At 54.5% G+C, this 22,647-nt stretch overlaps 1 protein-coding gene across 1 annotated transcript in view; it reads left to right on the forward strand.

Annotated features, from left to right (window-relative positions):
- SLC45A4 (solute carrier family 45 member 4) overlaps window positions 1-22,647 on the forward strand; it is a 74,418-nt gene that overhangs the window by 34,501 nt on the left and 17,270 nt on the right. The window contains exons 2-3 of the mRNA XM_036829929.1: window positions 7,874-7,988; window positions 8,322-8,517. Of these exons, the coding sequence (XP_036685824.1) occupies window positions 7,890-7,988; window positions 8,322-8,517 (295 nt within the window). The 5' untranslated portion in view covers window positions 7,874-7,889. The remainder of the gene's footprint in view (window positions 1-7,873; window positions 7,989-8,321; window positions 8,518-22,647) is intronic.

Consider the following 22,647-nt stretch of genomic DNA (forward strand, 5'->3'; position numbering starts at 1 on the left):
TTCTGAAGTGTCCTTGACTAGGTCTTGTGACACAGAACGCTCAAAGGCTGCGTTATGAAGAGTTAAGTCATAGGTCAGCTTTTGGTCATTTCTGTCTAGAGGGGCAGTGCGCTGTCCAGCCGGGACCCTTGAGAGTGAAGGGGGCACGGCCGGCCATGCGCCTGCAGCCAGTGGCTCCCACTTGGAGCGAGTTGGCCTGCAGGTTCTTGGGCCCTTCCCCAGAGTTCTGTTTCGGTGGGCCCAGGTGGAACCCAGGAATCTACTTGCTTCAGACAGATTCAGTGCCTCAGTCCACTTGGCTCCCATAACAGAATACCATAGGCGGGGGAAGTCTGTCTTAGGGGGCCTGCTTCCTGGTTCATAGATGTCTCTGGGGTCTCCTAAGAGCACTGGTCTCATTCATAGGTCTCCACCCTCATAACCTGATCACCTCCTGGAGGCCCCACCTCCTAATCCATCACCTTGGAGGTTGGGGTTTCAACGTGTGTATTTGAGGGGGACACAGACGCTCAGACCAGAGCACACACTGACCCACGTGGATGCTGAGCTGTGTTAACCGTGGCTAGTTTAAGTCTATGTGAATTTTATAGTTCTTTAGCCCAAATACACTAGACTGGAGGCACACTTGAGTGAGTGATCACAGGAAACCATCCTGGGTTTCTGCAAGTGACACACATAATACCTGAGGCAGGCCAGTTCACAGCTGGATAATTTCAGGTGTGAGAAAGGGTCCCCAAGTCATGGCATGACCACCTCTTAATGCCTTTCTGGTCAGATGTTTTTAACTGTGTCTTCTGTTTTTCTAATGTAAGGACACAACATTTTAAAAAAATAAACTTTATTTTTTAGAACAGTTTTAGGTCCACAGCAAAATTTAGCGTAAAGCACAGAGTTCCTCCTGTAAACCCCCATCCTCAGACACACACAGCCTCCCCCCCATTCTCAGCTTCCCCTGCCAGCGTGGTGTGTTTGGTAAATGGTTGATCCTACATTGACACGTCCTAATCCTCGAGAGACCAGAGTTGACGTTAAGGTCGCTCTTGGTGGTGTACATTCTTGGGTGTGGGCACGTGTGTAATGCCGTGTATCTACCATTAGATAGTGGTAGTTTCACTGCCCTAAAAATCTGTGCTCTGCTTATTCATTCTTTCCACCCTCACCCCACACACACTGGGGGTGGCAACCACTGATCCTGTTACTGTTTCCATAGTTTTGCCTTTTCCAGAATGTCATGCAGTCGGAATCCTATAGCGTGTAGCTTTCTCAGATTGGCTTCTTTCACTTAGGAAGGTGCACTTAAGGCTGCTCCATGGCTTTTCATGGTTGGATGGCTCATTTCTTTTTAGTGCTGGATACTATTTCATTGATGTATTTATCGATTCACCTACTGCAGGACATCTTGGTTGTTTCCAAGTTTTGGGCATTATGAATAAAGCTGCTATAAACATCCATGTGCAGGTTTTTGTGTGGACCTAAGTTTTCAGCTCCTTTGGGCAAATACCAAGGAGCACGATGGCTGGATCGCATGGTAAGATTGTGTTTAGTTTTGTAAGAAGCTACCAGACTATCTTCCAAAGTGGCTGCACCATCCTGCGTTCCCACCAGCAGTGAACGAGAGTTCCTGTTGCTCCACACCCTCGCCTGCATTTGGTGATGTCAGTGTTCTGGATTTTGGCCATTCTAATGGGCGTAGAGTGGTATCTCATTGTTTTAATTTGCATTTCCCTGATGTCAGACGATACGCAGCATCTTTTCAGGTGCTTATCTGCCATCTCCGTGTCCTGTTTGGTGAGGTGTCTGTTCAGGTCTTTGGTCCATCTTTTTTTTTTTTTTTTTTTTTTTAATATAAATTTATTTATTTATTTATTTTTGGCTGCGTTGGGTCTTTGTTGCTGCATTGGGTCTTTGTTGCTGCGTGCGGGCTTTCTCTAGTTGTGGCGAGTGGGGGCTACTCTTCATTGTGGTGCGTGGGCTTCTCATTGTGGTGGCTTCTCTTGTTGCGGAGCACAGGCTCTAGGCACGCGGGCTTCAGTAGTTGTGGCTCGTGGGCTCTAGAGCGCAGGCTCAGTAGCTGTGGCACACTGGCTTAGTTGCCCCGCGGCATGTGGGATCTTAGTTCCCTGACCAGGGATCGAACCCACGTCCCCTGCCTTGGTAGGCAGATTCTTAACCACCGGACCACCAAGGAAGTCCCGAGAGGAAATAACTTTATAAACAAATTTACCAGAATGTTTTTTCCATTCTTATCAAGGATACTTTGACCTTGCTTGATTTGATTTTATACCTTTTTAACTCTTGGCCCAAAAGCTGGTCTTCTGTGTGGTATGCAGCTGTTTGTCCGGTTTCCCTGGCTTCTGTGTCATCCTAGATTAGTGTTCTGTGCTGCGGAAAGTTAGGAAAGTTACATGGGCTCAGCTGAGGCTAATAGTTGGCGATGTCTTAGGAAGATACTAGCAGTTGTAGTGGATTTTTCGAGGGTAGAGATGCCTGTTTTAAATGGTGCGTGCACAAAACCACCAGGCACCGCGCAGCACGCGCCGCCCGTCTCCCGTGCCCGGAACGCTGCGCGCACGCCTGCACGTGGGGGCCCGTGAAGGGAACAAACGTGCGTTAACCCCTCTCCGTCCATTTTCCAGCACGTGTGGGTCACTGACCTTCGTTACTGCATTCACATGGAGTATTGTGACTGTCACGTAGCCTCTTCACCGTAACCGAAGCTGGGGTTGAAGCTGGGGTTGCCTGTCAAAAATTATTCTGCAGTTAGCTTTCTGATGACGTGACACAGCCAGCATTTCCACACAGCCAATTGTAGGAAGTCACGTGTTTTGGCATCAGTTACCCTTAAATTAGAAACAGGACAGTAGGGGAAGTTGTTGATTGGAACAGTTGTAGTTTCACTTGTCTCAGTGCACCTGCGAATCATAACCAGTTGTTGCCCGTGACACAGCCCGGCAGGCCCTGCAGCAGTCTCCGGAGCGGAACCTGTCCTCAGAGCTTGTCTGGTTTCTTTGAAGAGCAGACACCGGAATAGGTCACAACGTAAACTTCTCCACGCTTTTCAGCAGCTCGAGAGGAGGCCCTTAGGAGTACACAACTGCCAGTGCTTTCGGGAAGGAGCAGGCTAATCCTCCTTAAATTGCTTCAGTGTGTTGTCGTTTAGCTTGGGCATTTTACATTAGGTGCTTCAGAAGAGAGCATTTTCATGGCTTTAGATGTTATAGCTAACAACACCAGCCTTTGTATGAAATAGCTTCCTTAAAGAAAACGGTTTGCCTGCTGTAAAATTGCTTCACGGCACCACGTCATAAGCAGTGAATCTGGTTTTGTGGTGTCTGGTCGGTCCCCTGGACGTGGTGACACCCTGAGCGCAGGCGTCCCTACCCCACTCACGTCTTCCTTTTCTTCTTCTCAAAGCTGCCCTCCTTCCGTTTTCGGGCAGAGCAGAGCACTGATGGGAGGGACCCTCAAGACAGAGTCGGGGGCGTGGGGAGGCTATAAAGGGGGAGGCTTTCCGAACCCAGGAAAGGTGCACGCACGCCCCCTGGGTCCCTGTCCCACGCCCCGTGCAGGTGCTGTGCTTATTCAGACTGGGCGGGGCGGGGTGGGGGGGCCGAGTCCAATTCTCCACTCAGGTGAGCGGGGGACTAGATGCATCTTGGTAATGGTTAGATTTGCTGTTAATTTGGTTGTAGTCTCCCTTTCCCCCATTTTCACTCAGTTAAAGAACTAGGTTATCAAATTAAAGTATAAAAATCGCTAGCATTCATTGGATGGGAAGGGACTCACGTGGACTTCCCAGGGCATTGGAAATGTTCTGTGTCTCCACATAAGTTAGTCAAAACTGATGGAATGGTACCTCTTCACCGTGTGTAAATTATACCTGAGGAAATGAACAAGCACTCCTCTCCTTCACATATGCGAACCAACCAGCTGGAAAATACAAAGGAAGAGAGAATCCCATCTACAGTGGCCACAAAAAAAGATAAAATAACTAGGAAGAAACTTAACAAGAAATGTGCAAAACTGTAGAAGGAATATTTTGACATCCTCCCGAAAGGCACTGGGGTGGACTTGGATACATGGACAGACGGCCCTAAGGATGGCAGTTCTCCCTCGGTTAATTTATAAAATCAGTGGAATCTCACCGAAAATACCAACATTTCCCCCCTACTCCAGAGCTAGTCAAGCTCTTAAAGGTCACACACTCATAAAGCTCTTGCAAATGAACAGGCAGGAGTGAAAAGGAGAGCTCTGGGAAGAGAAGCTACGAGAGGGAAGTGGCTCTCCAGACCTCAGGACCTACTGGCGGCTCTGTCCTTGCATTAGTGCCTTGCTGGGTGTGGGCAGACGGGCTCGCGGGACGGAGAGACCAGGGAACGAACCGAGACGTACAGACCCAGTGCAGACGGAGTCAGTGTGAGACGATAAGGGAGAAATCTCCAAGTGCTGGGAGTGGACTTGTAAATAAATCATGTCGAGACAACCGCACAGCCATTGGGAAAAGGGGACACAGCGAGGGGGGAGGGCCCTCCTGCCCTGAAGGCTGAGTTCGTCCCTCTGCCCCCCCCCCCCCCGAAGCAGCGTCAGGGCAGGATCTGGGTGCTGGACGAGCCCCCCATCAGGTCACAGCCCCACCCCAGCCCCGGGCAGGCTCCCCTTTTGAGAAGACGGTGCTCGTGGCCGGGGTTAAAGTGGGACCTGTGGGTGCGTCTGGAAGTGCACAGCCCCTGGGCCGCCAGACTGGCCAGCAGGACGCCGAGTGTGACGCAGACTCCGCCGACAGGTTAGGCAGCTGTGCCCGCCCCTGGCTGTGAGGGAGACGGTCACCCTGCCCTGGAGAAGTCCTGCGAGTGGAGGCGTCCACCCAGGGCCTCCCTCCCTCTCCCTCACGTTCTTTCCAGAGGCCACCGCTGGACCATTCTTAGAAACTTGATGGGAACCCCAAACATGAGGAGGGACTCGGGTGTGGTGACTTGCTTTGCATCGTAGAGGGGACATGCTTGCACTGACCTGGTGGTCTGTCGGCATGCGGCTTTCCTAAGGAGGCAGGGCCCTTTGCTCCCCAAGGGTTTGGTCTCTACCTCCTTGGCTTTCCCAGTAAAATCAAGACTTCTCGCTTAGCCATCTTTAGCCGATTCCGCAGGCCCTTCAGCAAGGGCAGCCGTGGGCCTGGGGTTGGAACCCAGAGCCTGAACGTGACGGAGGCCAGGCGGCCGGCTGAGCTTCCTTCGCAGCCCCTCGGTGGCTCTTACCCACCTTCTCTTTGCAAATAAATACCAGGAAAGGCCACCACCTGTGGCCTAGGTGATCGACTGGGAGGGAACAGGTTGCACCTCTTCCTGCTTATAAACCTGACCCTAGATGCCACCCCTCCTCGGGGAGCCAGTGCCTTGAGCTCACCTGCGTTTCCTGTTCTGCTTTGAGCAGAGGCTGGTTTAGGAAAACAAAGGGAAGCGAGTTCACTTCAACTCAGAGTGAAGTTGAGTTTGCAGCTTCTGGGCTAGCTGATTGATTCAGAGTGTGATAAGGGTTTCAGCATTTTTAGGAGAACCTTTTTCCTGTTTAGTAATAACCTTAGGGAACAATCATGCTCTGGGCGCTGAGCCCATCCCTGACCTCCACCCGTGAGGCTCAGTAGCAACCCCTCCCCCTAGTCGTGACGACCAAAACCTTTTCCAGGCACCACCCAGGGTAGGGTCCCCAAGGGCGCAGGTTGGCCCCGGGGGAGACCCATGGCCTTAAAATAATTTGAGTGCACTATTACAGAGCTTTATTGCCTAATTTTTAGCCGTTGCTGAAACGACTTAGCGGAGTTTGCTGTATCTCGGGCCTGAGTCTCAGGATAGATACACAGTGGTACAAGGGGTGATGGGACGGAGCTGAAGGGTTTGATGATTATAATTAAGTCCTTAGGATTTCTGAGAAAACTAGTTACTGTCGTTCGGCTGATCAATCAATATAGGTTTTAAAGACACATCTGGATATTCTGTCTTCACATAAAAATGACCCATCTTGTCTAGTGGAAAAAGGCATTTAAAATCATTGACCCTGTTTTGGTGTAAGAGTGACAGGTTGACTCAAGGGAAGGTCCCGAGATTTTTGTCTCAGAATGGTAATCACTCGAAGGGCAGGGGTGGAATGAGAACCGTAGGGTGTTGGCAGGTGTTCATGCTGGGTGTTTTGTTTTAATACTGTTTTGTTTACATTGTATATGTGAGAGAGTTTCATGATAATGTTTTGTAAAAAGATTGTAGCAGGGTGCCAGTTTGGAAACACTTTTTTTTCCCCCTCAAATAAATTCATTCATTCATTCATTCATTCATTTATTTATTTTTGGCTGCTTTGGGTCTTTGTTGCTGCGCGCGGGCTTTTCTCTAGTTGCGGCGAGCGGGAGCTACTCCTCATTGCGGTGTGCGGGCTTCTCATTGTTGTGGCTTCTCTTGTTGCAGAGCACGGGCTCTAGGCGCACGGGCTTCAGTAGTTGTGGCGCACGGGCTTAGTTGCTCCGCGGCATGTGGGATCTTCCCGGACCAGGGCTCGAACCCGTGTCCCCTGCATCAGCAGGTGGATTCTTAACCACTGCGCCACCGGGGAAGCCCGGAAACACTGGTTTTAATCCAGATACTGATTATACAGTAGAGGACATTTATAAACGTGATAGAAATCTCAGGTAAAGGCTGCAGTTTGGAATTGTCGTTAAACTCGGGGCCTAAGAAGCAAATACGTGGGTAGGATCACTTGGACCTGTGATTCCCCGGGAAGTTTGGGCTGAAGGAAAGAGAGCATGAGGAGGCCCCAGCTTGGTGGGACAGTGAGATGGGGGTTCCGGACCCCCGGGGTAGCAGCTCAGCGGTGCCGGCAGTCAGGCCAGGGACCCGCCATCACTTCCAGGGCTCCCTGAGGAGGGCACTCGGCGAAGGCCACCCCTTGATTTCTGGTCCTTTCTGGGGAGAAGGGGAGAAGGAGTTAAGATCATCTTGGGTTAAGTGAATATTAACCAGAAATATTTTTATTTAAAACAATTGTTGAAAATTTTCGGTAAGACCTCAGCTACCGATCTACCTTAAAGTAAAATCACATTTTGTGTGATTTCACCTCAGGTTGAACGGAAGCCGTGTCGGAAGGCCATGTGCAGAAGAACAAGGGTGTTACTGCATCCTTGTTCTGGCCTTGCACAGGGCAGATGGTTGCTTTCCTAAAACCTTTCTAAGGGGACATTTCTAGTTAGGTTCTCGGCAGTCGACACTTGGTAGTGGTGTGTTCATCCAGGTAGGGACAGCGTCACAAAGCTGGGTCATAGGTACCGGGATGGTGGAAACATAGGATTGAGGGACGGGTGCCAGGGCCCCATGGAATGTCCTGTGCGGGTGGGGGTCTTCAAGCCCCTCAACGTGGTGTTCAGTGTTTGGCACGCGTGTATGTTTTTTCCCCCGGAGAGGCACTCTTTCATTTCATTAGCAAAAGGCTTCATAACAAACAGGTCAAGGACCACGGCTGTAGACAGCCCACAACAGGAATCCAGCGCCTCAGGGTGGATCTGAGCCTGCCGTCTGCCCCTTCCCTGGGCGGGGTCCCCGCACCCAGCGGGCTGTCCCTGCCGAGGAGCAGAAACGCTGAGCTCTCTTTCTGTCTCCCTTTCTCCCTTTGTGGTCCCATCTCTATCCTCCCCCCACGATTGATTCCATGCAGGAAAATGTTGTTCTTCTAAAAATTGGGTTTTGTTTTCTCCGCAGATGACCTAGGGTAAGCACCAGGGAATGGAGGCCCATGGCCTCCAAGAGGCGGAGGACCAGCCCCACGGGCGGGGCGCGGCTCCCGGGGTGGGAGGCCGGGAGGCCCCGGCTGACAGGGCAGGGCTTCTCCTCTCTTGCAGATCAGCCAGCCCCTCGATGGGGAGCGACGGCGGCCTGCCTGTGTGTGTCACCTGCCCACCTCTCTGTAGCAAGGAAAGGAGCTTCAGCACTTCCTCAGTAATGATGATGAAACTGGTATTAACTGAATGGCATTTATGGATTTTTAACTCCAATTCACAGTAAACCAGCAAGCCATATGTTTAATCCAACCAAAAATCGTTCTGTTCTGCTGCGTGTCTCATCCGATTGTGAGAAGTTTCGAGATAACCTGTTTGTACAAAGAGGAATATAAGTATTATTACTTGCTGGAGGAACACACTGAAGCAGAAAGAGAAGACGTCTTAATTTATCCTTAAAGATATATGATAGAATTATTTATATAGATAGAGTAAATATATATATATATATTTTTTGGTGGTAATGAAAATGGCTCCGCAGAATGCCGACTCAGAATCTCTGCAAGTTCAGGAGTTGCCGGTGCCCCTGCCGGACCTGCAGAAGCCGGGGAGCGCGGAGGCGGAGACGCACGACGAGACCGTCAGCGAGGGGTCCATAGACCGCATCCCCGTGCGCCTGTGGGTGATGCACGGGGCTGTGATGTTTGGCAGGGAGTTCTGTTACGCCTTGGAGACGGCGCTGGTCACGCCGATCCTGCTGCAGATCGGTAAGTGCCGCCTGGGCTTCCATGGGGTCCTAGCACCGGGCCTCACACGCCTGTGAGTGGCACACGGAGCACCGCACACTGGCTGACGGCTGTCCCCGGTCTCCTCTCCCTTCAGCCTCCTCTGATGGGTTTTCCCCGTGTTCCCTGGCGGGGTGGGGGGAGGTCCTCGGATGTTCACGTGGAGTCAGGTTCCAGCCAGGTGGTGGCTGGGCGTTTGGGCGTGTGTGGCGTCCCTAAGCTCTGACCCAGCGTGTGCCCACCTCCCCCGAGGTGCCTCCAGACGCGGCCACCAGCTGGGCAAGCCCTTGAACCCCGCTGCCCCTTGCTCCTTCTCCGTAAAGTGAGGTCAGTCGCAGACCAGCCTGGGTTGTTGGGCAGGAGACACGCATGCGCTCAGAACGAGGCCTGGCTGTAGAAGACACCAAAGAATGCTGTGTTTGTTTGTTTGTTTTGTTTTACTATTATCACATGGTCGTTATTATCGACTTAAATCTGTGTTTACTGTGGACTTTAGGTGGCTGAATGATGGGTATTTCCAGAAATACTCGGATTCTCAGAGATAACACTCAGATTAGCATTACTAAGCCTGGTATATGAAAACACTGGCATCCCTTCCAAATTACCACCGGGGGTGCCTTAGGCCCTAAAAATGTGGCCAGGGTATTTAATCTTCCCCGTTGACTAAGAAAGTTTTAAAATCTGTAATTTTCCAACTGGATAAAGGGCCAAACTATTTAGAAGCGTGTTTCATTCTAGAATTCCACATGTGCCTAGTAAAATATTTTAAAAATCTATTTATTTTGGCTGTTACAGGAAAGTTTCTCTGAACATGGTAAAATGTTTCTTGTTCAGAGAGCACAAGCTAAGGCCCAGTGTGGTGCAGATCAGTTAGAGAAGCATGCGGCTCCTTCAGTGATGAACGGGCCCCCGTGCTGGTGTCAGGGCGTGCTGCAGGCAGGTGCACTTGGGCATTTCACAGCACAGCAGGTGCCGTACCTGTCTTGTCAGGCACGTTAATAAAGGAGCAGGCTTGCCACTCTCAGGGTTTAGGTTGCTGTGTTTCAACATGTTTTCCCTTTGGCATCCCGGGTGTTTTATTTTTCATCTTTAAAAATATGAGGCCTGAGAAGGCTTCCCGTGGCCCAGCTGAGTTAAGAACCTTTTCTGGAGAGTTGGGGGTGGTGGAGCGTGCACCACGTCGGTCACTCTTTGTTCTTTCATCCGTGTGTTGATCATCTCTCATTTATCCTGCTCACCTTCCTTGGGTGCCCACGTGTGCCAGGCCACTGGGGGCGGACAGGACGCCATGTCTGTCCCCGTGCGGCTTAGTCCTCGGGCTGGAGGTGGGGGAGTGACCCGCCTTTGCTGGGAGGAGAAGAGCTGGGGTGAGATGCCGGCCCCCAGAGTCTGGGGCACCCCCTCCCGGGCGGGCTGGGCAGGCCTCTCAGGGTGGGTGGCTCCAGGGCGGCAGTGTGGTGAGAGGCTTGGAGACCACCTTTGTGGCCAGACCTCAGGATGGGGCACATCCGGTGCCACTTAATCTTACCAAGCATTTATTTTGTCCCTTTGATGTGCAGGGACGTGGGTTCGTGGGTTGAGGCCTTAACGAAAGCAATGTGGCTAAGCTCAGGTGGGCAGCATCGGGCACCATTATTTAACTTCTAGGTCATCTCACCCTGGTTATGGTGACAAATACAGAATTCAGAACCTCTGATTACTGAGAAATAAGTTGATACAACAGGTAGAGATTCGGGAGCTCTTACTTCCACATTTCCTTGGTGATAAGTTATGTGTATTATAGCTCAAAACCCTGGAACCAACACAGCTCCTTGGAACTTTCACACTTTACAGGTTGTGAGTCTCAATTTCCACACAACTTACATTTCATTGTTTGGTTTTGAGTATTTTCGTGTATTGCATGAGACTTGTATCTACTTCAGATATTCCAGGGTAATACGTATTATATATTTTACTATATGATACGTAGGCTAGACATTAAATGTAGCTTTTGAGAGTCGCAGGTACGTCTGTTCCATATAAACATCCAGAAATGATGATGGAAAGAGGGAGGATTGTCATCACAGACGGCCGTGACAAACTGACCCAGAGGGGATGAAGGTGACCCTGGTCATTGACCCTAAACACTGCATAAGGTCATGGTCATGGGCAGAGCAGGACGGTGGACAGAGGCTGTTTGCGTAGGTTAAAGGAATGATGCTTAATGAGAGTTGTTCCTAGATGGGCTTAGATTGCGAACAGACGACAGATGGCCAGTGTATTTCTCAGGGTTGTACTTTCACTATATTCTTAGGGGCAACATAGTAATCAGAATTTTCTGATTTGAGTCAGAGCTTCTTAAAGTTGTCTGTCACGCCCAGAGGTGTGGTGTTTATTATTGGATCTTGTATATTAATAATTATTAAAGCTGAGACAGGATTCTCCCACTCAGCGTGGACAGTTTGATCCCCTTGATAGACAGATGTCTGTAGTTGGAACCAACACCACAGTTCAGACCAGGAATATTTTCGTCGTCCCAGGAGGCTCCCTAGTGGCCCCTCACGTCAGTCCGCCTTGACCCCCAGTCACCACCCGCCTGCCTCTGTCATGGTTTTGCCCTTTTTCTGAAATTTGTGTAAACAGAACCACACAGTCTGTGGCCTGGTTTCTGCAGTGCCGTTGTGATCGAGCCGTCCACCCTGCCGCACTGACTAGTAGTACACGATGGACCCGCCCCCCTTTTCCCTGTTCATTCACCAGCTGATGGACATTTGGCTTGTTTCCATTTGGGGGCTGTTTTAAATAAAGCTGCTCTGAGCATCACCTGCAAGGCTCTGTGCGGACCTGTGTTTCATCTCTCATGAGTAGAGACCTCGGAGTGGGCGGCTGGCCGTACGCTAAGTGCCAGGGTTACTTGAAAGGAGAAGACCGTTCCCTCCAGCCTCCACATCCTTGGCAGCATTTGTGTTTCCCTAATGAATATCGACGCTCAGCAGCTTTCCCTGTGCTTAGTGGGCATTCGTGTATCTTAGATGAAGTGTGTGTTCACGTTTTTCGCCGATATTTCAGTCAGGTTGTTTGTCTTCTTAACGAGTTGCGAGGGTTCTTTATTAAAAAGTCCTTTATCAGAGATGACGCCCTTGGGCATCTAGTTCTGTCCGAGGGACCATCCTGTCTTGCTCGCCGCTTCTGCGGTGAGTGGCGGTTTAGATGTGATGACACGCAGCCCGTCCCCCGACCAGGCTCTCTTGGTCAGCGAGTGCGTGTCCTCCGCCCCCGGGGAGGCTCCGAGCAGCGCCCGCAGCGCCTGCAGCGCCGTCATCCCATCCCTGTTCCTGCAGGTCCCCGCCTTGCCCCGCCCCCTTTCAGGGCAGGTTCAGACCGGCTCACCTAGTGGCCGGTGCCCAGGGGAGGCTCACTGTGTGTGTGTGGAAGGAAAGAACGAGTGACGCGCCTTAGATGCCAGACGTGTCCACATGGCCTCGTCAAAGCCCAGACTCCTGGTTTCCTCGGTCCCGGACGGCCTGCCCCGACCGGGGCACACGAGGCCTCTGGACCTGCTGGCGTGTAGGACACAGAAGGCCTGTGGGGAACTAGGGAACGAGTCAGTGCCCACCCCAGACGGAGCCATACGCATTGCCTCTCGTTCCAATTGCGTGTGCTTGCCCTTTAAGCGGATGTGGCCAGTCTCTGTTAGGGATGTCCGACCACTCAGATGAGGACACACGTAAATACTATAGAGACAGCATTAGTCACCATCCCACGTGAGGGAGCAGAGGCTGGGAGGGCTGGTCCACCTGCCTCGGGGGAGCCCACGGGGGGAAGTCGGGGGTGTGTATAAACCTTGAAGTGTCTGGCCCGTGTTTCAGCTTCAGCATCCTGGCAGTGGAAGCTGTAGGTTTCACTGTTTGTTACAGACCTTTCTGGTTTGTGGTCTTACGGCCATCCGCGAACAGAGCCCGTTTCTCTGCTTGCTGTGGCAGGTGGGCTGCGCGGTGAGCAGAGCTGAGGGAAGCCAGTGGTTTCAGTGTAAATCCCCAGCCCTCAGCCTGGCCCCTCCCTCCATCTGCATTTCAAGTCCGCTGTGTTGAGGACCAGGGGGGTCACAGGCTGGGAGGTGGAATCATGACTGGTTTCCACGTGCTTCTGTTGTCCCCAGCGGGCACCGAGGTGGGGAGCTCGTCCCCTCCCTGCTGGCTCCACTTCCCGGGGGAGACACTGAATTCTGAGTCCTCTTCCGGGAGGTGAAGCACACACCCTAATCGGGAGGGAACGGAGCCCCACGTGGTCTTGGTTCTGAGACCATGGAGATCCTGACAGCTTTGGGTGCCGGGCCCCATCAGGGGGGCGCCAGGGTGCACTTCACCTGCTCTGGGAAGGTCCTGCCACATGCCCCCTGTGTGGTTCGCCCCAGTGGCGGGCGTCCCAGCCCACGGCCGCCCATCTCAAGTCATCTGGGATTCACGTGGTAATTTTGTGGCATACTGAAGGGTAGTGGCTTTGTTAGAATCTGTATTTTCTATTTGGTTGGAATAATTCTTTTCATAATTGAGGGTGGCGCTGGAATCGAAATGGCTCCTTCCGAAGGTCGGCGGCCTGGCCGGGCGGGCGTGGGTGCTTCAGGGGCCCGTCTCACGGCGGCCGCTTTGAAACCCCACCATCTCTTCCCAGGTTCGCATCGCCTGGCGTCGAGGACGACAGCTGGGATCTGTATTTAGGTTAGAGTTAACGTCCGTGTCCGTCTGTGAGCTCAGGCCGCGGCGGTGGGGTGGGTCCCGGGGAGCCAGCCTCAGCCACGTGCCTGGGCTCTGCACACGCCCTCAGAGGAGGCCGGGTCATTCCTCTTTCCAGCGGTCCCGGGGGCCAGGGCAGGAACAGCCCCACTGACGACAGGTCAGAAAACCTAAACTGGGTCGAGCAGCTCGTTACCTGGGGCACCCACCACCCAGGGAGCTCCGCAGGTGACAAACCAGGTAACTTCATTCTCATGAGATGGTTCTTTTGCCGAACCAATATCTATTCCTGGTTCCTGACACGGTGCAGTGTGGTGGCTTCTCTTGTTGCAGAGCACGGGCTCTAGGCGTGCAGGCTTCAGTAGTTGTGGCACGCGGGCTCTAGAGCACAGGCTTAGCGGTTGTGGCTCACGGGCTTAGTTGCTCTGCGGCATGTGGGAGCTTCCCGGACCAGGGCTCGAACCCGTGTCCCCTGCATTGGCAGGCGGATTCTCATCCACTGCGCCACCAGGGAGGCCCGTAAGTGCAGTTTAAATCGGAACACTGTAAACCGTCTGTGTTTGCTGGCCGCTGGCGTGAAGTGTGGGCCCCGCCACCAAGGACACCGCAGCACTCTTGGCCTCGTCCGCAGGAAGGCTTTTGTCCGGCCAGTTTGGGGCCTGAATTGAGGGCCCCTGATTCCAAGTGAGCACCTCTTGTGCCGGAACCTCTGGACCGGCAGTGCCATCCCTCAGTGCTGGAAGGCGATGCCGCGTTGCTGGGCTGTGGAGGACGGAAGGCCCACGCGAGAGCAGGGGAGGAGGTGGGTGTGACGCCAGGACAGCCCTCCCTCCCTGGTCCGATTGGCCGAGACCTCTGGTCGGCCGCAGAGGGGACAGAAGACCGCATGGGAGGAACGCCCACCTCTCGTGGGAGACACTGCAGGCCAGCAGTCCCATGACTGCCGCCCTGTGAGCTCGGGAGGAACACGGAGCAGGCCCAGCGCGGCCACCGTGGTTCTAAATCCTCCCTCGCCGGGGAGGGTGCCTTTAAAAACTTCAGTTCTGCTCTCTCGAATATACAGCATTTTCACCAAGTCCAGCGGTCCCGGTAGTGAGACCTGCTGCCCCTCCTGCCCTGCAGCACCTGGTGCTGCCCCTGCAGGCAGCCGGTTTCGCGCGCCTTCGCCAGGAGGTTCCCGCATGTGTGACACGCGCGACCAGCCCCCAGCAGCGGCAGAGAGCATCCAGGGCAGGTAGAGAACCCAGGTCCAGGTGAGAGCAGAAGGCCTGTGGCTTTCTCTCCAGGCCGACGCTGTGTCCTCCCTGGGGGGGTGGGCCCGCCTTGGCTCCGCCCTCGCAGGAGGCGTCCCGCTGACCTCGGGGCTGGCCACAGGTGCCTTCAGCGTCACCGTCATCTCTCCCGCTTCCTGACAGGCCATGTCTGTTACGCACTGGATTCCCACCATTCGTCAAACATTGCAGCTTTTGGAGGGGCCTGTAGAAGTATGTTCTTAGGCTTCAGGCTCAAAGCGTCAGATAAAGGAGATCAGAGGGGCACCTATAAAAACTGCTGTTTTGTCAGTGTCGAGGGGGTTCTGGTAAGACCCACAAACTTGAGGCGAAGAAGAGGGTGAAGGTGTGACCTGCTGGGGGCTGGGGGCCCAGAGGCCCCAGCAGGCATTGCAGCATCCGTGCCTGCTTCCTGCAGGGCCGGTGGTCTGAGGGCAAGGGAGGGGCTGCCCAGGAGCTTCTGCAGACCAACTCCTGCTGCGTGCCTGGCACTGGAGGTAGGTGCCCGTCATTTGCACGCCATGTGTGTGCGTGTGTGTGCATGTGTGTAATATGTGCGTGTGTGTGCATGTGTTGTGTGTGTGCACGCGCATGTGTATAATGTGTGCATGTGTGTGCGTGTGTATAATGTGTGTGTGCCCTCAGGTGCAGCTGATGAATCTGGCCTCAGAGTTGGGATCAAGTGGGAACGTGGGGTCCCCTCTGAGAGTCTGGGAACAGCCTGCCCAGAGCCCTGAGCAGACCTCCCTGAGAGGCAGGCGCCCTCCTGGGCTGACCCAGTCTGTTCCCAGACAGCCTTTTCCCTTGGGAAGCAGACCCCCACCCTCTGTTTCCTTCTTGGTTCAGGAAGTGTCCTGGAGGGAAAAGGAGAGTCATAGAGGAATGTCCTGTGGTCTCTCAGTTGACAGTGAGACGCCGATTTCTCTCCTGCTTGATGATGGTCGGGGGTGCCGTGATGGCCTGGGAATGACCAAGTGGTTTGTAGGGTTATTTATGCGGAAGGTTAGCTTTAGTCTTGTCTGTCTCATTCAGGAGGGGTGAAACTTTGTTCATTTTGTATATGTCTGTTTTTCTTCTTAAAACACTTTTCCACTTTCTGTCCTAGCTTAACGTGAATCAGGATTCCTAGGATATGATTTGTCCCAACTTGAACCTCACCTTTTCTTCCTGTGGGAAAAACCTACCCTTTAAAAGCCTGCCTTAAAGAAAACATTGGAAGTTTAAGTGCCTTGAGTGCTCGTCATTTTCCTCCACTCCCGGGATTGCTGAGCGAAACTGACGGGGAGGCCAGGGCTGCTGCAGCAGAGTGGGAACGTGACCCGGGGGCAGCCCCACTGAATCACCCGCCGCAGCAACACCCTTCTGTAATCCAGGCCCCGGCCCCCTCACCCCACCCCGAGTTAGAGGTTACAGCCCGGCCCGCCCAGTGCCTTCTTGTGCTGTTGACTCGGGCTAGTGTTCAAAATCCACAGGAACACAAGTCTCTGGTGAGAATTGGGCGATGCAGGTTCATGCTGTATCCCAAGTGAAAACGCAGGTCCCCTGTGGCCTCCTTGAGTGAGCACGATGTTGCCCACAGGTGACCTGTTGCGAGTTGCCTTTTGCATGACGCATCTAACGTGGACCTTCCAGCAGGTGTGCTTCGCACTCTGCAGCACTTGTGCAGCTCAGATGTGCCCGCCGCCTTCCTAGGAATCCCCTTTGTGTCTAATGACGCCCCAGGGGCCTTCTGCAGGTGGCATTCTTGGTTGGTCTTTCTGTTTTGTAAAAGCAGATCTAGCACCTCACTGCCCTCAAACAGTTTCCTTTGTGCCACAAGAATTCCTAAGGCATACCTTTCTGGTTCATGCGGTCACCTGGCACTCCTTTTTTTTTTTTTTTTAACATCTTTATTGGAGTATAATTGCTTTACAATGGTGTGTTAGTTTCTGCTTTATGACCAAGTGAATCAGCTATATATATGCACACCTGGCACTCCTTGATTTCACGAAGCTGCGTCACTTACGGGCTATTTTCAGAGAATCGGGCCACCATGTCGCCTGAAAGAGGGACAGCTCAAGGAGTCTGCAGGCCTCGTACCAGAAGGCCCGGGAAATGGGCAAGTGGCCGAGGCGCGAGTGGTGGCTCTGGGGACCAGAGCCCAGGGGAAGGACACAGCGCCCAGCTTGTAACTGTGTTTGCTTTCATTGCCCAAGCCGAGGCGATGCCCACAGGCCCTGCAGTCCCCGGGGCCAGAGGCTTTCAGGCCGCCGGCCCATGCCTGGGACGTGTGAGGACCCTTGCTGTCACAGTGGGCAGGGGGTCCTGAGACGTCTGGTTCTGGGCCCGTCCTCCGTGCCACCGCTGTTCAGTGCGTGGGAACCTCCCCTGTGTGGGGTTTCGGTCCCTGGGCTGAGAACAGCTCAGAGCGTTTGAGTTTGAATTCTACATTGATGCTTCCATTTTTCATTTTCAGCGAAAACCGGACCAGGCTTGGCCATCCTCCTTCAGGTGGTGGAGGGTTTCTTTGTTGTGCTTCTTATCCAACAGTTCTTTTCTGGATGCTGATGCTGTACAGTCCTGGAGAATGTTATCAGAGGCCCTCTGGGGATGGGTTTCCCCTGGACCTGCCCACCCTGCGTGGCACTTGGCTCAGCCTGAGGCTTATATTGGGTTGCCCGCCTGCAGGCCCGAGGGCAGGGGCAGGTGTGCTCTGCTCCCCAGGGTCCCCTGGTGTTGGGGGAGGGTGCTCAGGCTGCTCCCGTTGGGACTTGGGGGATGATTGCCCGGCAGTCGGTCCTTCGCTGTGTAGAGAGCGCTGGGCTCAGTGTCCTCATTGTCCCGTGCCCCCGAGTGCCACCGAGCGAGGGGGCAGGTGCGCCCACAGGGCTGGAGGATGGGCCTTGAAAGACTTTCAGTCTAAGTGAAACAATACAGACGCAAAAGGACAAAGACTGTGTGATTCCACTTCCACGAGGGCGCCAGGAGTAGAAGGTGGGCCCTGGGGGAGGGGCACGGGGAGTGAGTGAGTGGGGACGGAGTTTCAGTCCTGGGGGGACGGTGGGGATGGCTGAGCAGCAGTGGGAATGTCCCTGATGTCACTGAACCCAGCACCTACAAGTGGTGAGAGTGGTAACTTTTACATGATGTATGTTTTACCCCCATTTTTTTAAATGTGAAAAAAAACTGGATGGGCCTTACAGAATATCTGACTGAAAACTGGATTTCCTGCTGACGAGAGACTAAGGAAGCCTGAAGGGTGACACATGGCCCAGGCTGGGAGGTGGCAGACTGCCCGCTCTCTCCAGTGGACGAGAGTTCCAGACACACGTGTGTGTCCGTGCCTGGGAGCCCTGACGTGACCACCCACCCAGGCCGGGGGACCCTTGCAGTGCCCCCCAAAGCACAGGCAGCATGCCGGGAGGACAGGCCCATAAATAGGCAGGAGTTTGTCAAAGTCTCCTGAATTTTGACTGAGATGATTGAAAAACTGTTGTGCAGGGCTGTTTTGTTTGCGTTGGGAAGTCTGGATTTCCTTGTGTTTCAGATCATTGTATTTTAGAAACAATGAAATGTCAGCTGCAGTCGTTTTTCCCAAGGAGCTCTGTGCCTGTTGTTCTTCCATCAAACGCTTATTGAGCACCTACCTGCCAGGTGCCGGGCGTGGTGCCAGGTGCGGGGGGCGCGCGGGAGCAGCCTGAGGCTTCTGCTTCAGGTGGAGCCGCGTGCACGTGGGGGTCCGTGTGGGGATGCCGGCGCCCGCATGCCAGCGATCGAAGGGCTCCAGGTCAGGGAAGACCTGAAGGGAGGTCATCTAGCACGCTGGCGCCGAGGCTGTGCCCTGTGCCCTGTGCCCGGTGCTCACGGGGCCTGGGGTCAAGGCTGTGATTCATGGTCTGGAGGAGGAAGAGTAGGAAGGGCGGTCAGAATACAGGTCACTGCCTGCTCTGTCCAAGGGGAGCATGCGGACAGCAGGAGCGGGACAGGAGGCAACCCCCGGGCACGGAGAGGGGGCAGGGGATGGGGAAGCTGTGTGGAGGATGTGGCCCTGGGCCTCCTGGTTGCAAAGAGTACGTAGGGGTCAGTGAGCGAAGGTGAGTTGCCACATTCCAGGCCTCGGCATGGCAGGGAGAGGCGTAGCGGGAAGTGTGGCGTGTTAGGGAAGCTGTGACTAAGTCTGCGTGGCATGAGCTTGGTGCAGAGTCGTTTGAGGGAGCTCTGGCCCCTGGTGGGCCAGATCTTAGGAGGCCTTCTATGCCACTCCAAGGGGGTGATTTACAGAGAAACCTGAGCGATTCTGCCCTTTGCCAGTATTGCACACACAAGCAGTGGTAAAGCAAGAATGGTTTTTAGACGTCTTTTTTTTTTTTAATTAATTAATTTATTTATTTTTTGGCTGCATTGGGTCTTCGTTGCTGCGCGCAGCTTTCTCTAGTTGGCGGCGAGCGGGGGCTACTCTTGGTTGCGGTGCGCGTGCTTCTCATTGCGGTGGCGTCTCTTGTTGCGGAGCACGGGCTCTAGGCGCACGGGGTTCACTAGTTGTGGCTCGCGGGCTCTAGAGCGCAGGCTCAGTAGTTGTGGCGCACGGGCTCAGTTGCTCCGCGGCATGTGGGATCTTCCCGGACCAGGGCTCGAACCCGTGTTCCCTGCCTTGACAGGCGGATTCTTAACCACTGCGCCACCAGGGAAGTCCTACTCTTTGCTCTTAAAAGCAATCCGTATAGAATGTGTCCACCAGCAAAATATTTCCCAGATGATGGTAATTTTGTCATTAAAAAACCAGCTATTTAAATCTTACACGAAACGCATACACATATATCAATAAATTATGTAAATCGTGTATGGATGGAGTTTGTCTTGGGGTGAGTATAGGTTGTTTGTCCCCCGTTTAAGTGGAGAGAGGATGTGGGGTGTATCTTACAGCTTGTAAACTGATGGAAACATCACAGAAGGAAACTTGAAGGACTGCCACCCATCATGTTGGGAGTGATTGTTAGAAGTACTTTATCTGCAAATCGCAGTGGAGAGGTGTATGTAGCACGCAGTGCAGAATGGGCAGAAACTGAAAGCGTGAGTCTCCGTTTGAGGCGGTCAGGGCCGGACACCTGCGCGCTGGGCTGTTGACCGCGGCTGGAAGAGCCCTGCCCCTGGGCCCGCAGAAGGTCAGCGCAGCCAAGGGTTGGCCACAGGCTCCGCTCAGGAGCGGCGGGGGCCCTGAGCCTAGCGAGAGGGTGTGAGGCTTCATCAGTTTCAACCAAATTATTTATGTGTCCTTAAAGTCCTTCTAGACTTACCCTTGCATTTTGCTGTCATTCCACAGCACGATTAGGGGGTGTCGCTGCCTGCTTTGATGGCAGGTTTCTGGGCCCAGCAGCTGCTCCGCGTAGGCCCACTCGCTCTTCCTCTTCCTCAGCCGGGAGCCCGACTCTGCCCCCTCTCGCTGCCGCCCTGCGTTGCAGGCCTGGCCGAAGGCCTTTGGTCCCCGGGTCCTCCCCACGGTCTCCGGACTACGAGTCCGTCCTCACGTTCTTCACCGTTCTCCGGGCTAGACTGTGGCAGCAAAGCAGGGTTTCACCACAGCCAGACCGGAAATGCACTCTGTGTAGACTCAGCCAGCATCTGGGTTTGAAGCGCTCTTCCAGGCACCAGCCGGGCCCCTGTAATCCGACACTCATGACTTATAAATGGGGCCTGACGTGCCTCTCATGAATTTTAGTCATCACCTAATTGCAGAGCAGGGCAGGTGTCTCGCGCTGTTGGTTTCGCGTGGGGTGGTCGTCAGTGGTGTGGCCTGGGGCAGGGTGGGCCAGGCCCAGCCCTTGCAGGTCGTCTGCGTCTCTGGGCCTGAGCGTTCCACCTTCCCTGGCGGTGAGGCCACACGTGCGGGGGCAACACAGCCCCTGTCCTCGGGGAGGGCAGGCCAGCTTTAAGGGGAGGACACCCACTTTCACAGCGGGTTCCGAGGGCGCCACGCAGGACAGCACCGCAGGCCAGGGCACGGAAGCCCCGAGAGCCGGGCTGCCGGGAGGAAGGCTCAGAGGCGAGCCTGGACGGGGAGCCAGACCGCGACCGCCGGCTTTCCCGTGTCACCAGCTCTGGGGCCCTGCCGCGCTGCAGTATGGCGAGGCCCTGGCCGTGGCCGTGCAGAGGAGAAAGTTCTGGAGGCAAGCTCCAGGGGTAGGGTGGAGCTGGCACACTCCCTGACCACCCCTGGAGCCCTTTTCTGGTGGGCGGGGTGGAGGGATGCTGGAAGTGCTAACGGAAGGGCAGTGTCGAAACGGGCCCGTGAATAAGGCTCCCACGCCGGCCCAGGGATGTGGCCTGTCACCTGTCAGTCCTCCCCAGGGTCCTGGACAAGGCCGTCTGTACCGAGGGAGCTGCGGCTCAGGAAGGGAGGTGGCTTGCCCAGGGGTCCATGGCCAGAAAGTGTAGAATCAGAATTCGAGCCTCTCCTCTTCTTGAGAGCAGGCCAGGCCTGAGTCTGCAGCGAACTAGGAGAGGAGAGCGGGGCTAACGGTGCTGGTTCCCGCTTCCCGCTCTTAGAAGTGAGGTGTGCGGACCCCGTGGTAACGATGCCAGCAGCAGTTGTTCCAGTGACCTAATCCCTATACAAATCTGCAGATGACATTATCTTACAGATTTTTGCAGGTGAGGAAGGAGGCGCCCACAGAGTTAGGTCAGTGGTGGAGCTGGGATTTGAACTCGGCTCTCAGCGCCCCTGCCCCTCAGGAGCTGCGCCAGCTGCGCTTGGCGGAGATGTGATAAAGGGAGATGGGGTTAGAGGTTTTTAAAAAATACTCGAGATCTCTATTGATAAAGGTAATAGCAACGTTTAGTAAGAATTTAATTTTTTAAGTTTCCAAACACTTGCTAGTTTTCATGTAATAGTGTTTTCAGGAGGCAGGATATAATGACCAGACCCTGAAGGCCCCGCTGTCTGCAGCCCAGGGGCGTGCTGGAGCCAGCTCCTAAATTCCAGGAATCCTCTGGGTCCGTCCTTGGCTGAGCACACCCATTATTTAAACATTAATTACGCGCTTACAGATGAATTGCGTTGACAAGGAAGGTAACACACTCGCCTGCCTAACTACCTATCTGCCTACACTTCACTGTCCCCGGCCCTTGGAGGTGACCTCTGTGTGTCGTGTCTTCGTGTGGAGATGTCGTGCAAAGGCTCTCTGAACCCCCGGTTCACTGACCTCGCTTCGGTACCGTGAGGCCGGCCGGAGGGAGCACTGACTCACGCCGGGGAGGTTGGCCGGCGTCCGCAGGAGGGGTCCCCCCGCCCTAGCGCGTGCTCCTTAACCTTGCTCCACCGGAGCTTTGGGTGTGTTGCTGCCCGCTTGTTATTAAAGCCAGAGCTGTGAATCGCAGCAGATAGGGCGGTGGCTGGGTTCTTTCCCCCCGGCCCTAATTCAGGTCGCAGACTCTCAGAGTTGGGAGAGACCTTGGCTGCCACTGCGTCCAGGCCTTGCACAGGGGCCAGCCTGGGCCGGGGTGCCGAGTGGCCGTCGCGGGGCTCGGGGCGGGCTTGTTGCCCCCACCCGTGCCCTGGGCACGCTTGCTTAGTGCGGCATCTGTTCCGAAGAGCGTGGGATGGGTGGTGGGGAGGGGCCGGTGCTCCAAGTCTGCAGTGGGCTGTGCTCCTGGGAGCTGGGGGAAGAAAGACCCCCGCAGCCAGGCCCCGGCAGAGCAGGAGGGGCGCCCACGGGTTTTCCAGAGGCTCGGTGCCTGCGTGCATCTGGCCGAGGGCATCCTGCTGGGCCCTGGAGGCTCCTCCTCGTTTCAGCAGAGGACCACTGCTCCCACCGAGGTGCTGGGCAGCCCCCGAGTGGGGCTGGCGGTTTACTCCCTGGAAACTAAGCCCAGCCTCAGGGCCAACATGAGGGGCTGGAGCGTGTTTATTTTACCGGAAGAAAGGCCGTTCAGAACCTTCTGGAATTTGACTGATGGTGCCTTTGGTAAGTGTGAATCGTGCTATTTCCAGACTACTGCCTCTCCATCCGAAATAGCTCATTCGGCACCAGAGTCCACCCGCAGGGAGCACCTAATGCATAAACCGAACGAACTCTATCACATGGCTCTCCCGTCACTGGGACTGGCCCCCGCGTGGCCCCGGTTCTGGGGCCTGTGCCTTCAGGCACCCGTCC

This window comes from Balaenoptera musculus, chromosome 17 (assembly GCF_009873245.2).
Source record: "Balaenoptera musculus isolate JJ_BM4_2016_0621 chromosome 17, mBalMus1.pri.v3, whole genome shotgun sequence".
Taxonomy (NCBI): Eukaryota; Metazoa; Chordata; class Mammalia; order Artiodactyla; family Balaenopteridae; genus Balaenoptera; species Balaenoptera musculus.